This window comes from Lotus japonicus, chromosome 6 (assembly GCF_012489685.1).
Source record: "Lotus japonicus ecotype B-129 chromosome 6, LjGifu_v1.2".
Classification (NCBI taxonomy): Eukaryota; Viridiplantae; Streptophyta; class Magnoliopsida; order Fabales; family Fabaceae; genus Lotus; species Lotus japonicus.
The window spans coordinates 260,420-274,204 of NC_080046.1; the positions used below are offsets into that span (position 1 = coordinate 260,420).

At 32.0% G+C, this 13,785-nt stretch overlaps 1 protein-coding gene across 2 annotated transcripts; it reads left to right on the forward strand.

Annotated features, from left to right (window-relative positions):
* Positions 1–1,418: 1,418 nt before the first annotated feature.
* LOC130723924 (magnesium transporter MRS2-I-like) lies at positions 1,419–11,528 on the forward strand. Of its 2 annotated transcripts, XM_057575075.1 has the most exons (11): positions 1,419–1,642; positions 1,754–1,783; positions 2,211–2,334; positions 3,225–3,346; positions 3,733–3,807; positions 5,235–5,423; positions 5,531–5,575; positions 10,736–10,780; positions 10,856–10,885; positions 11,015–11,134; positions 11,221–11,528. In XM_057575075.1, exons 1-11 carry the CDS (start codon positions 1,421–1,423, stop codon positions 11,305–11,307), a joined length of 1,089 nt encoding a protein of 362 aa, XP_057431058.1. In that variant the 5' UTR covers positions 1,419–1,420; the 3' UTR covers positions 11,308–11,528. The 2 variants fall into 2 exon arrangements, with proteins under 2 accessions (XP_057431058.1, XP_057431059.1); XM_057575076.1 differs by lacking the exon at positions 11,015–11,134.
* The last annotated feature ends 2,257 nt before the right edge of the window (positions 11,529–13,785 follow it).

A 13,785-nucleotide genomic window follows, 5' to 3' on the forward strand; every position in this document is an offset into this window, starting at 1 on the left:
ATTATTGCATAATTTAGTAAAATATTTTCACAAAGAGTAATAATCATGATGAAGTTAATAGCGAAATTTCTCTCTTTTTTTTGAAAGTAAAAAAAAAGAGAAATTTTGCTTTCTTTATCAAAATCAGATTATTTTATTCTCTTTCTTCATTGAATGTTAATTTATTTAATAATCGAAAGTCACTTATTCGTATTTTCGTCAAAACTCAAAAGATTAATGTTATGTCTTCGTACAAATCCTCTAAATATTAAATAGAAATATTTAATGCATTTAATAACTTTAAAGTGTAAAAATTATTTAATTATTTTTTTAATTTAAGGTGCATCGAATTCTCGATGATATAAGGTGCTGGTGTGTTTAGTCTTCTTCCTTTGGTGGATAAAATTTGAAGATTATCATGTCTCGTGCTTCTTGGTTTTTTGGTTTTCTATTTAATTGTTTGATTGGTTGTATTCGGGTTTTAGTGATTTGTACAAAAGGTATTCTAATTAATGTGTACTATATTTCCTCTACTAAGGTTTTTCCCTTTGAGTTTTCCCTAGTAAGGTTTTAACGAGGCACATTATCTAGTCTGGTGGGCCTTTTAGGGGGTGGTTTACTTATTGGTTCTTTCCTTTGGCACGAGAGAGTTGTTCTCATGCGTTTATGCATTTTATCAATAATATTTTGTTTTAGAAAGGAAAAAATTTATTTTTTTCATTTTATATGTAGAGGATAAAATAGGATTATATATCATTACTCAAAAGAAAATGTGCAATTATATATATATATATATATGTATATTTATATCTTTTAAAACGTGATTGATGGTCCCCGATGGATAGCTCAAGTGGTAGGAGCCGGGAACATATGGGTTGGGTAGGGGGGTCCAGGGATCGATTCCTGACGGGTGCAATTTATCTTTCCGATGTATCAAAAAAAACGTGATTGATTAAAAAACAATAAAGGCATAAAATCAGTTTTATTGAAAAGATCACGAGTGGTGCTACGGCTACAAGTACATCATAGTGTCTCAATACATAAGAAACTGAAAACAGTTCAGCAAAGATTGATTAATAATTAATTAATATATATATATATATATATATAATCCTTAAATTATTTCAATACTAAAATATTCAAATAATAATATTTTATTTTTAATCAAATTCTTTTTAAGAATAAAATATTCTTATGAAGTAAATGAATGATCTTTTTAATTTCTTTTTAATTTTTTTCTTTCATTTGTACTTTGAAATACTTATCTTAAATGGGGCTAGCTTTACTAATTTACATTGCATATAATATCATCTTAATTTTGAATTACGTATTAGGCACAATATAATTAATGGGGTTGGCTTTATTAGCACACCCAGCTGTCACAAGTTGATATACATTCTATCACACCCTATTTTCTTAACATAATCAAGTGTTCATTCCCATGGCAGAGACGAAATCGTTAGTGCGGAAGACAAGCATATCTCCAACGAGTACATGGATTAAGTTGGATGCTACTGGACATAGTTCCTTACTCAACATGGACAAGTATGACATCATTCATCGGTTAAAGATTCATGCTCGAGATCTCCGGATTCTCGATCCTATTCTCTCTTATCCCTCTACCATTCTTGGCAGAGAAAAGGCTATTGTTCTTAACTTGGAGGTACTTCCACTTTATTTTGATTTTTCACATCTGTTGCATTATTTTACCTAAGTTCACAGTGAAATTTTTATTTTATTTTGTTCTTTTGCTTCTGTGATGTTTTGGATTCAGCATATCAAGGCAATCATCACTGCTGAAGAGGTTAGTCCACTTTTTTTCCTTTTTTACAAATTAATTGAAGATGTTAGATATCTTTATGGCTCTAAGATTTGTATTGGTAGGGTCTATTTTAGATTTTTTCTTCTTAAGAAAATGTTTGGTTGATAACCAATGAATGTAGACACCCAGAGTAAAAAAAAAACAAAGAGAGGAAAGAAAAATAATGGATGATATATGATTTGATATGATGAAAAATGAGAGAAGGACAAAAAAAATGAAGTGTTCGAGGGGCGTCTATATAGTTTGTGGCCTTTGTACTAATTTGGACCGAATAGATCTCCTACATGCTCTTTTTTAATTGATTATTTGGTTTATTGGTTGTTTTTGAAAAACACAGTTATTCTTTAAAGTTTAAATTATCTCTGTTTCAAGATTACAATTTAAATTGATATCTAATTTGTTGACTTAGGTGTTTTTGCTAGATCCAGCGGATGAAAATGTGGTACCTGTTGTTGAGGAGCTACAAAGGAGGTTATCTGCCATTGATACAAATCAAGGAGATGATTATGATATTGAAATAGATGAAAACAATGGTATGCTTGATTACTGATAAACAATGAATAACAAGCTTAAATAAATTGTGTTTCAATTCACAAAATTCGCTTATGCTTTTTAGTTAAATGAGTATATTAGACATAATAAAATTAAACTCATTTTCTTAACTTCACACACACATGCATGCACATATATATTTAATATAGGGGTGTTATATGTTACATTATTTGTGTTGTAATGTTACTTTAATCACACCCTCTAAGAGAACCACACACATTCAAATTTCAAAACAATCGATAAAAATGTTATAAGACAATATTATTGAGAAGAAATATATATAAAAAAAAGTAAAATAAGATTGAAGAGGAGGAACAAATAAAAAAGCTAAAAATCTATGACCTAAAGTTAGAAGAAGAGGAACAAAATGTAGGAGTAGAGAGGAAAGAGAAGAAGGCTGATGTTGTAGAAATGAATGTGTATGCCTATTTATAAATAGCCAACAACGTTGGTTGTTAGTAACCCAACAACCTCATTAGTGTGACCATTGAGATGTTACTGACATGCAAGGTCGTAGCTAAATTTAATTTCTGATTGTTAAATCCAACAATAATTTCAAATTATCAACCAGCAGGTCCTTCGGTAACCTAACCATCATTTTAAATTAAGGTTGTTGGTTATCGACAAACAAGGATGTTAGTAATTTGAAATTAATGGCACATAACAGAAAATTGTGGTCTTGGTAATTGGTGATCAAAGTTTAAAAGATGACCAAGTTACCAACTGCTGAATCTGTCAGTAAGACATCGTTCAATTTAAATTACTGACATCTTGGATCATTAGTAACTGTACCCATGCCAATAAAGATGACTATATTACTGATAATATTGCTTTTGTTTTGCATATATACAATTTATATAATAAAATGCAGAGTCACCCTTTGAGTTTCGGGCACTAGAGGCACTGTTAGAAGTAGTTTGTAGCTACCTTGCCGCACGTACAAAAGAATTAGAGATGGCTACCTATCCTGCACTAGATGAACTTACCACCAAGGTACACATAAAAATAATGCCCATGTTTATTGTTTCTTTTCACTTTTTTTTGTTTAAATATGAAATTTACATTTCAATTTTCATAGATATTAAATAATATCATAACTCAAAATATTCTTTGCCAATATTTTTAAAGTGGCTTAGTGGATTTAATTTTTATTTCACTAAGTTGAAATATCTTTTCCTTTCTTATTGCCATTATTCATCATTATTGAGGTGTTCTCTTTTGTTCTTTCTGTAAGGTTTATGGTATTTTGTGTTTTAGGTGCTCTATTTAGTTCCAATTTGAATCTTCAAGATGAATAAGTTCCTTATTATTTTTATTTCTTGAATAACATTTTTATATATAATTTTGATTTGATCCTTTTGAATTTTTTTAATGCTTAGATTACTAGTCGTAATTTGGACAAAGTTCGTAAATTGAAGAGTGCTATGACGAGGCTAACCGCTAGGGTTCAAAAGGTATGACTAGTTTTGATGTGCTATTGAAAATATCTGGTATTTGGAAAAATCCCCTTCATATGTTCGTGTCTTAGAAAATGATGAGGCAGATCACTATGAATCAAGAAAATAATTTTGCTATGTTGACTTTCTTGATAGGGCACAACAATTAAATAGACACTTGCAGATGGAGAATAATGACTAATTTCATAAACTTGTGCTAATCATATCAAAAGAGATATTGAATATTAATACAATTACATGGACAATAAAAATTTGTCAATCCTTTATAATAAGACAATAAACGTGCAATAAATATCTTATTCTTTAACTGCCTCCTACAAACAAGCAGGTGAGGAGGAATCAACGAGTTTTTCTCAAAATAAGTTGAACCTTTAGTGAGTGCTTTAGTTAAGAAATTTGCATTCTGATTAGCTAAGGGTACATAAGAATGGTGATATGATTTTGTAGAACTTTGTCTCTAATATAATGGACATCGACTTCTATTTGTTTTGATCTATCATAAAATGCTGAATTTGACGCCAACACTTTGGCACTTTAGTTGATGCCTCACCACAATGTTGGATCATTAGGAATAAGTATCATGATTTCTCGTATCATCAAGCATGAGATTGTCCGCCAGTGCCTTCATCTTGCTCATGTACTCCTCTATCTTCATTGCTCCCTGTCGTGTACTATAACATTTATTTTTCAAGAGAGTTACCTGAGACCTATAGCACCTTCCTAAAGCTCTTTTGAGGTTTCACAATGCCCAACATTTATTGAGTTTCAACATCTTATGTCATCAACTTAAATAGTCATCCTAACAACCATTGATCAATAGTTAACCATTCCTCATCTACAAGATTAATTTTTCTTGTTTGATACCTCTGTAATATATTTATTTAGAATTCACATTTGTTTGAGATAGTTTGTCTTAGAGAATTATCAACCTACGGTTTTATCAAGTTTCGTAGCTTGTGGAAATCCTTCACTCAAGGGTTATCAACCTCTTCTTTTGAATATTGTGATACAATATCATTTCTTTCTATTCCACATCCCTTAATTGTTTCTTTTTCCTTTTTGGTTATTTAGATGCAAGCAAGTTAAATCCACACTTGGAGAAGTTGATTCATTGCCTGCATCTATGTCATATTTTAAATAACAAGTATTGAATGCTGTGAATGAATTTTTAACATGGTTTACCATAGAATTATAGGTTTGTACGTATTTAAATTTCAGTTGAAGTCAACGTAAAAAAATCTTATTTCTCCTGTAAATGTAGAAATCAACATAATAAATTCAAGCTTCTTTGTTAATATTTTGAGATACATGAAATCACTATTTTTGCATCAACGCTAAAATAAACATCCACTAAAGATTAGTTCTAATAGGATATGTAAATGACATTCATTTTCTCAATCTTAGAATCTTGTTATATATTGTAGGTAAGAGATGAACTTGAACAATTAATATATGATGATGACAACATGGCTGACCTATACTTATCGAGAAAGTCGTCAAAGTTATTAAGTCCATTAGATGTTTCCAGTTGGTTTGTTACATCCCCTACCAGAGGATCTAAACTATCAAATGGAGATGAAAACGATGTGGAGGAGCTAGAAATGTTATTAGAGGTTATATGATAAATATTTACATTTGATTTTAAAGTAATTAAGAAAGTACTTTCCATTTTCATTTACTGAGAAAATTTATTAATATAGGGTGGCTATTAATTTTGCAGGCTTATTTTATGGACATTGATCACACATTCAACAAATTGACAACGGTAAGTATCATATGTATGCCTTTAGGAATTATTCAAGAGCTTTAAAATTTAATTCTTGATTATATGTGAAGCATAAATTTTCAAATTTGGTATTTTTAATTGTTATTCTTTTTTGGGTTAAAGTCGTTTGAAAAACTATGGTGATCCCTCCTAACACGTAACATTTTCGGGGTTTGAACTTATTTTCTCAACATTACATGAATCTATCTTGCCTACCACTTGACAAACAACTTGTAGGTGATCTACATCAATAGTTTTTGTTTACTTATAAATTCTCTCTTTTCTTTTGACATGCTAAATAACATTTTCTTTCAATAATAGAATTTAGGATATTCATAGGTTTTCGGCCAATTGCTTGAACCTTTGTCCACTGTAAAATTCTTTTAGCTTAGCATACACATATATAATTTATCGTTGATGTATTTGTTTTTGTTTTGAGAGAGCAAGATTATTCTTTTTTTGTATGAATTTCTTAGTGGTAGAGATAAGGAGCTAAATAGAGAAGGGAGAAAACTCATAGCTTTCTAAAGAAATTCACTTCTTTATATTACTTTACTTCTTGGCTTGGTCTCTAAATGCACTAGTATATTAATAGTTATGACAAAAAGTTATTTATAACATGGATATCAACAATCAGTTAAAAAGTTTGTTTGAGGAGGTGGATTCTAAGAGGAAGAATGCGATGGGGGTTTTGTTGAAGTATTCACAATTAAACCAATGTTTCATGCCATAAAAATCAATAAAATTTTGGTTACAAGATGATGATGAAAATTTATATTTCTTTCATAGAAGCACACAAAAAGGAAGGAAGCAAAACTAGATTAATAGCACTGTGGTGTGTGGCGTTAGAATGGAGGAAATAAGACAAGTAAAATATGTGATGAGAGATCATTTTGATAAGTTTTCTGCATGTTAAATATGGGGTAGACCATCACTTTAAGGATTGAAAGTAAAAAATTGATCATGAATAAAATATATTTTTAAGAGCACATTTTTCCGAGGATCATGTTCGAGAAGCAGTATGGAGTTGTGGACATAGTAAGAGTTTAGGTCTATATGGTATTAATTTTCACTTTGTTTACAGAATTATGGTATGGATTAAAATTTGACTTTACTAATTTCTTTAATGAATTTCATTCAAATGGAAAGTTAGTGAGGGGTGTAATAGCTCTTTCATTGTATTGATATCTACGAATTGTAGTCCTTAAGAATTGTAGAATTATAGGCCAATTTCACTTATTGGGTGTTTGTATAAAGTATGAGAAAAGTTTCTTGGTAATAGGTTATGGATGATGTCAGCAGATTTGATTTAAGATACGAGTTCAAAAACCAAGAAAAAAAGTGTATGTTGTTTAAGGTTTATTTGAGAAGCTTTATGATATGGTTAGTTTGAGGTGTTTGGATTACATGATTGGTGAACTGGGGTTTTGAGAAAATGAAGAGTATGGATTATGAAATGTTTAGAATTCGCCTCTCTATCTAATCTTAATTGCTTATAAATGGGCGTCCAACATCATAATTGTACCATGTAGAGGTTTACGACAAACGAGATCCACTATACCATTTCTGTTTTGCATTGTGGTAAAAGGTTGAGAGAAAATGGTATAAAAGGAAGTGGAGAGGAATATGTTTTGTTGTATTGGTGGATAAAGATAAGGTTGAAGTATATACATATATAATTTGTTGATGACACTTTATTCATATGGGAAGTTTCCCCAAAAAAATAATTTGGGCTATGAAATCTATTATGAGTTAAACAAGAGTAGTTCGTTTCACATAAATTTCGAGACAATTTAATTAAATTATGTAGCAATTATTTTAAATTGCAAGTTTAGGTGATATTCCTTTCGTATAGGTTATGGATGTTTGTAGAATTATAGGCCAATTTCACTTATTGGGTGTTTGTATAAAGTATGAGAAAAGTTTCTTGGTAATAGGTTATGGATGATGTCAGCAGATTTGATTTAAGATACGAGTTCAAAAACCAAGAAAAAAAGTGTATGTTGTTTAAGGTTTATTTGAGAAGCTTTATGATATGGTTAGTTTGAGGTGTTTGGATTACATGATTGGTGAACTGGGGTTTTGAGAAAATGAAGAGTATGGATTATGAAATGTTTAGAATTCGCCTCTCTATCTAATCTTAATTGCTTATAAATGGGCGTCCAACATCATAATTGTACCATGTAGAGGTTTACGACAAACGAGATCCACTATACCATTTCTGTTTTGCATTGTGGTAAAAGGTTGAGAGAAAATGGTATAAAAGGAAGTGGAGAGGAATATGTTTTGTTGTATTGGTGGATAAAGATAAGGTTGAAGTATATACATATATAATTTGTTGATGACACTTTATTCATATGGGAAGTTTCCCCAAAAAAATAATTTGGGCTATGAAATCTATTATGAGTTAAACAAGAGTAGTTCGTTTCACATAAATTTCGAGACAATTTAATTAAATTATGTAGCAATTATTTTAAATTGCAAGTTTAGGTGATATTCCTTTCGTATATATGGGGGGATCATGTTAGGAGAAAATCCAAGGATGACTGCAACATGGAAAAAACATTAGTAAAAGGTTAAAAGAAGACTCGTCTTATTCTAGTCAGTATTTATCTTTTGGATGTCATATAGTTTTGTTAAGAGTTGTGTTTTCCTCAGTGTCAACTTTTTCCCTTCATACTTCATGTCTTGAACATGTATTATTTCTAAACTTGAATCTTTCTTTAAGAAGTTTATGTGGGGGAATGTTTTAGGGTGGAAAATGATGGGGTGTCATGAGAGAACATTTGGGAAAGAAGAGAAGAAGGTGAGTTGGGATTCAAAATTTAGAGACTTTTTAATTTAGCGTTATTCGATAAATAGTTGTCGAGATTAAAGGGTAGATAGATTTGTTAAGGTGTAAGGTCATTACTTCAAAATATGGGAACCTAATGGAGAATAAAGTGGCTAGAGCAAAAAATTCCTCAATTTGGTGATGGGGCATACAAATGGTTGAGAGGTGGACTAATAGTGATCGTAATAATCGGTTCTCTCTAAATAACAGTAAAATAGTTATGATCATAATTCACATATGCTAAGTTTAACTCTCACCTCCCCATAGGTCGAGGGTTTGAACCCTTTGCATCTAGTAAAATTCAAGTTGGTGGAAAATACTCCTCAAGGAGATCTCCTTGAGATTCTACCTAAGAGTGAGCCTATTTTGGTCTCCCCAACATTTCACTGGCGCCCTGCCCGAAATTTTGGAGGAGATTTCTCTTTGTTCTACCATTTTTGTAGCAACAAAAGTGTAGTAAACATCTAGTAATTCGAGATCATACATATTCTCTAGAAACTGCCTCACACTCAAGATGTTCCCGTTCAAAATAATGAACATTGTTGATTACATCATTTTTGTAGCAAAATAATGAACATTGTTGAATATTGCCACTATTTTTTTATGGATCAATGAGAACTTTCGAGTCATTGTCAGAAATAATTACATCTTTTGCTTCTTATCAAGATCCATGAATAGCTTCTTGTTGTCATTCATATTTTTATATAACTTGTCTAGATGCCATCTAAATACATCATTTTTGGCGTCGTTATTGGATAATAACAATAGTTTCTTTTCTTCTTTTGTCACTACAAGATCATTCTCTTCTTTCTTTCTAGTACGCCTCTAATATTCTTAGGAATATGAACTTATTTATAAATATTATGGAATTGAATCTTAGATTATTATATCTTCTTTGAACTCTCACTTACAATCATATTTTTCATGAGCTCTTTAGTTTATTACTATTAGGTGGATTCTTCATATTTAATCAATATTATATGACTTTCTCAACCACAGCCATGATAGTGGACCTCTTACTCTTTATCTTTCGAAGATACATTCCCTTGAAATATTTGAATGAATGACTCATTTTTCATTAATTTTTCTTCATAAATTTGCCGTAAGCATTATAATTATTAATAGTTTTGGATTCTAGGTCTTGGTATTTTCACATCTACTATATCAAATTTCAAATCAAGAGTACATATAATTTTCTCCACCACTTGAATATCTTCTAAATTCTCACCATATCACTTCATTTGAATGACAGATGTCCACAATTTTATAAAATAATCATGAATTAAATAAAATAATCATGGGTTAACTTAAGTGCTCCGTTAAGATCAAGTAAATCGTTTCACATGAGCCCTTAAGATCGAAAAATAATAATAATCCTTACAAATTTGTATTGAATTTTATCCCTTCATTTCTCAATGATCTAAAAACTGATTTTATAACAAGTCCATAGTCTTCTCTTTTTTTCTCCCTCAAAAGTAATTCCTAACTATTTTTCAAATTTCCAAATTTGTTGATCTTGAGCCAACACACATTTTGTCATAAAATAATATCTTCATAACTTCATTTGCCTTGTTTCCCAAAACCTTTATGACATTTTCAGTGACTTTGGTCTATGATTTTTGGGTAGATGGCATTCTCTTCCCCTTACTCTTCCTCAGTTTTCTTGATGTTGATAATGTTGGTTTTGCTTGCCAACATTCTTAATCTTCTAGATCTACTTTTAGTTATACACGATTAATGAATTTTGTTATTCTTAAAGTGAAATTTCATTTATTTCTATTAATTATTCTATAGTATAAGTAACAAAAGTAAGTTTTAGTTTTAAAAATCTAATTATTTTTAATGACAATAATACCTTTTGCATTTTCTCCATTTATTTGCATCTTAAGCTTGTTGATGATCTTACACAAGTGAGAGGAATATTTATTTGATTTCGTTAAATTCACTCTAATTAAGTGTTTTGAATTTTGAACGTAAAACTTGAAGATAGTTGAAATTGTTGCTTCTTTTCTCTTATATAGTATTCGTACATCTTTCTCGTCAATCCCTATTATTGTTTGACATTTTATTTGTAATTAATTCAAATCTTTATTCATGTTGCTGTCTTATGCTGTTTTATTTTTCCGTGGACAGGCTCTTCTTTTGCCTCTTGTGTACTGACTTTTTATCTATGTTATTATTATTATATTCTCCTTTTTTGAAAAAGAAAAACTTTAAAAATATTTTCCTATGCGCTCTATTTTGACTTGAATAAAAAATTGTTATTATGTTCTATTAATGTAAATAACACATCAAGATTTACATTTGTCACTACATTTCACCTGTAGCTGCGAGGGTACGTCGATGATACTGAAGATTATATCAATATCCAGGTAACTAACTAAAATTTTACCTATTATATTTTTTTATTTGACTTGCCATACAAGTAAATTATTTATATTTTGCAGATTGACAACCATCGAAACCAATTAATTCAGGTCCTATTTAATGTTTCTCTACTTCATGCCTTTCATATATCATTAATTATTCATTTTTGTGTTCTAGATATCATTTTTTATTTTGCTGAGCCAATACTTGTCTCCATCTTTTTCCAACACTTTATGCAGTTAGAGCTATTTCTTAACGCGATTGAACTTTCTTTGGCCTTTTATTCATTGGTGACTGGAATACTTTCCATGAATTTTCCACTTTCTTGGAATAAAAATCATGGTTACTTATTCAAATGGGTATATAACTAAACATTGTTTCCTAAAACTTTTGAATAAGACACTCAATTTGAAGAATGTAATATATTATCTTTCTTCATTGGCAGGTGGTCCTTTTTACAGCAATTTTATCCGCTATTATGTTTCTCGCGATAATTACCTCTCCTAGAAAAAAGGGGTTGGTAGGATCATGATATATGGTTAATCAATTAGCTCGAGAGAAAGTGCAAAGTATGGAATCATGAATCAAAAATATAGTGTGTGACGACTTATATTAATTGTAGAGATTTTAATCAAATTTGATTCTTGATTTTCTTGAGTTGTTGATGTGTTATTAGCAATTTATGTTGAAAAGATTTTGTAAGAGACAAATTTCCATGACTTCTAGAGTTGGCATCCAACAAACTTGCTTGGAACTTTCTCTCTAAATCACTTTCACACATAGACACACATATATAATGGTAGAGCTTAAATAAAAGTTCAAGGACTAAAATAATATTTTAATGCATAAAGTTAATGTGTATTAGAAAACCTCTTATAAACCTTCTTCCCTATCTTAGAAATTGAATCGCAAGCGCTTTGGTATGTTTCTTAGTCCATTACCTTATTTTCCCCTTGCTTCTTTCTGGACTTGTTTTATTTTAAGGGGAAGTGTAACACCCCGATTTTCGTGTGTCACTTAGTAACTTGAAAATAAAATAAAGCGGAAAATGCAGGTATATTTTTTCGTTTTCTTTTAGATTAAAGAACAATTTAACTAAAGACTCAACCCCAAAATGCGATAAACATAAACTAGTATACAATACTATTACAGTCCCGCTGTAACTAAAAGCATCGTCACGAGTATTCTCAAGTGACGGCAAGGTTTACAAGTTTTCAGAAAGCATAATTAGTTCGAAATATTATACAAGTGATAGAAGGGAAATAGTCAGCGCCAGATGGCCTCCTCTAGACCTCTACAACCGACTACTCCATGTGATTCCCAACTACGGAGAACCACACGAAAGTAACGTGTCGGGAACCAACCCTGCCCCAAAATATAAATGACGAATCAGAGCTATGACAGTAACAACCAACTCAAAAGACTCTAACCACCCATATCCAACACTACTATCATCGACCCTCCCTCGATCAGGCATGAAGTCCGGGTCCTCGTCGAAAGCTTCAGTAATAGTCATTTCGCTCCGGGTCTTTCCCGCACAACGAATCATCACGAACCGGCTGACGGACGCCTGGCAGCAGGCCGACCGCCCAAACACAAACATACAAACAAAGCCAAGGCGCTAGGGTCAACTTACAGATTACATTAGATATACAATCAGCATGCGATAAAGGGGGTATATATATATATTGTATATATACATATAAGTTATGTATTGCCTACCCTAAGGTATATACATAGCATGTTATCGAATCTCTTACACAATTCAATCATCACAACACATAATGATGTTTATCAACATCAAATCATCAGATCTCAACAACTATAGTTAGAGTGCACGATATGTCATGCAGCGTCAATCATAATAAGATGCATTGTGTGCCAGTGCAGAATATGCTGACACAAACCCGAATAACGTCACTCTGCTTGGCGACGGGACAAATCAACGACGTCACTCTGCTTGGCGACGGGACAAACCAACGGTATTGCCACTTAAAGGCTGGGCACCTCGAGACGGTCGTAACACTGGCCTCGTGTTTAACCATTTCTGCTCGGGCGTCGCTTATCACCTTTGGCTATAGTCAAGACGATCCAACTTTATACGATTCGACCATTTCTGCTTGCTATGTCGGACCTCAACAGGAGCGATACAACTCTACACGGATGATCGTTTCTTCCTGTTGTGTCAGGTATAGTCAGGACCGATTCAACTCTACACGGCCGATCCTTGCTTCCTGCTATACCGAAGTACTCCACTTGGCACTTCATCGCGTATATGCATGTGTGCAATATGATTATCAAAACCACGACTCGTCCTCACAGGTAAAAATTGGTTCATTGACCAGAGGCTTCTACAACGAGAAACCTAGGCTATAGTCAAGTCGGTTATGACCCTACGGGTTTAACCATCCTACTTGCTACGCCAGACATCAACAGGCACGATACAACTCTACGCGGCTGACCGTCACTTCCTGTTGTGCCAAGAGTACTCTACTAGGTACCTTACCAACGCCCAGGCCCTTGGCTAAAGCCCGTCTTCAAATTCTATTCCATAAAATGAGTTCCCTTAAAACAGTTCTCTTATTAGGTAAAATGTTCCATCGTAAGTTAGTCCATTATGTCGTCAATTCCAAAGTTCAGTTTTCATTCCCAACACCTTTCAAAATAAAGTTCCCAAAGCTAGGATCACCGACCCATTCCCGTTTTCCAAACTCACTTTCATTCCTAAGTCTTTTCCGTTGAATGGTTCTTATTAATTAAAAGCATTCTAGTTTTTTGGTAGTACATTATGAATTTTATTTCCAATCAGTTTATGTTCATTTGATCCAAAACTTCTATAAGTCAAAATTCTCATCAACCCAAACAACTCCCCGAGAAAACACTAGATCCCCTAGAACAATGAAGGTTCGAACCTTGGTTCGACCTAACAAACATTCCCAAAACAAACCCGTCATTGTCATGACGAAGGTAAGTGTATTCTACACTCCAAAAGTGGCATCGAAATGCACGA

Coding starts and splice junctions, on each gene's coding strand:
- LOC130723924 (XM_057575075.1), top strand. CDS start 1,421: ATGGCAGAGACGAAATCGTTAGTGCGGAAGACAAGCATATCTCCAACG. Junction 3,347..3,732: donor TAGATGAACTTACCACCAAG/GTACACATAAAA, acceptor TTTAATGCTTAG/ATTACTAGTCGTAATTTGGA. Junction 10,781..10,855: donor AAGATTATATCAATATCCAG/GTAACTAACTAA, acceptor TATATTTTGCAG/ATTGACAACCATCGAAACCA.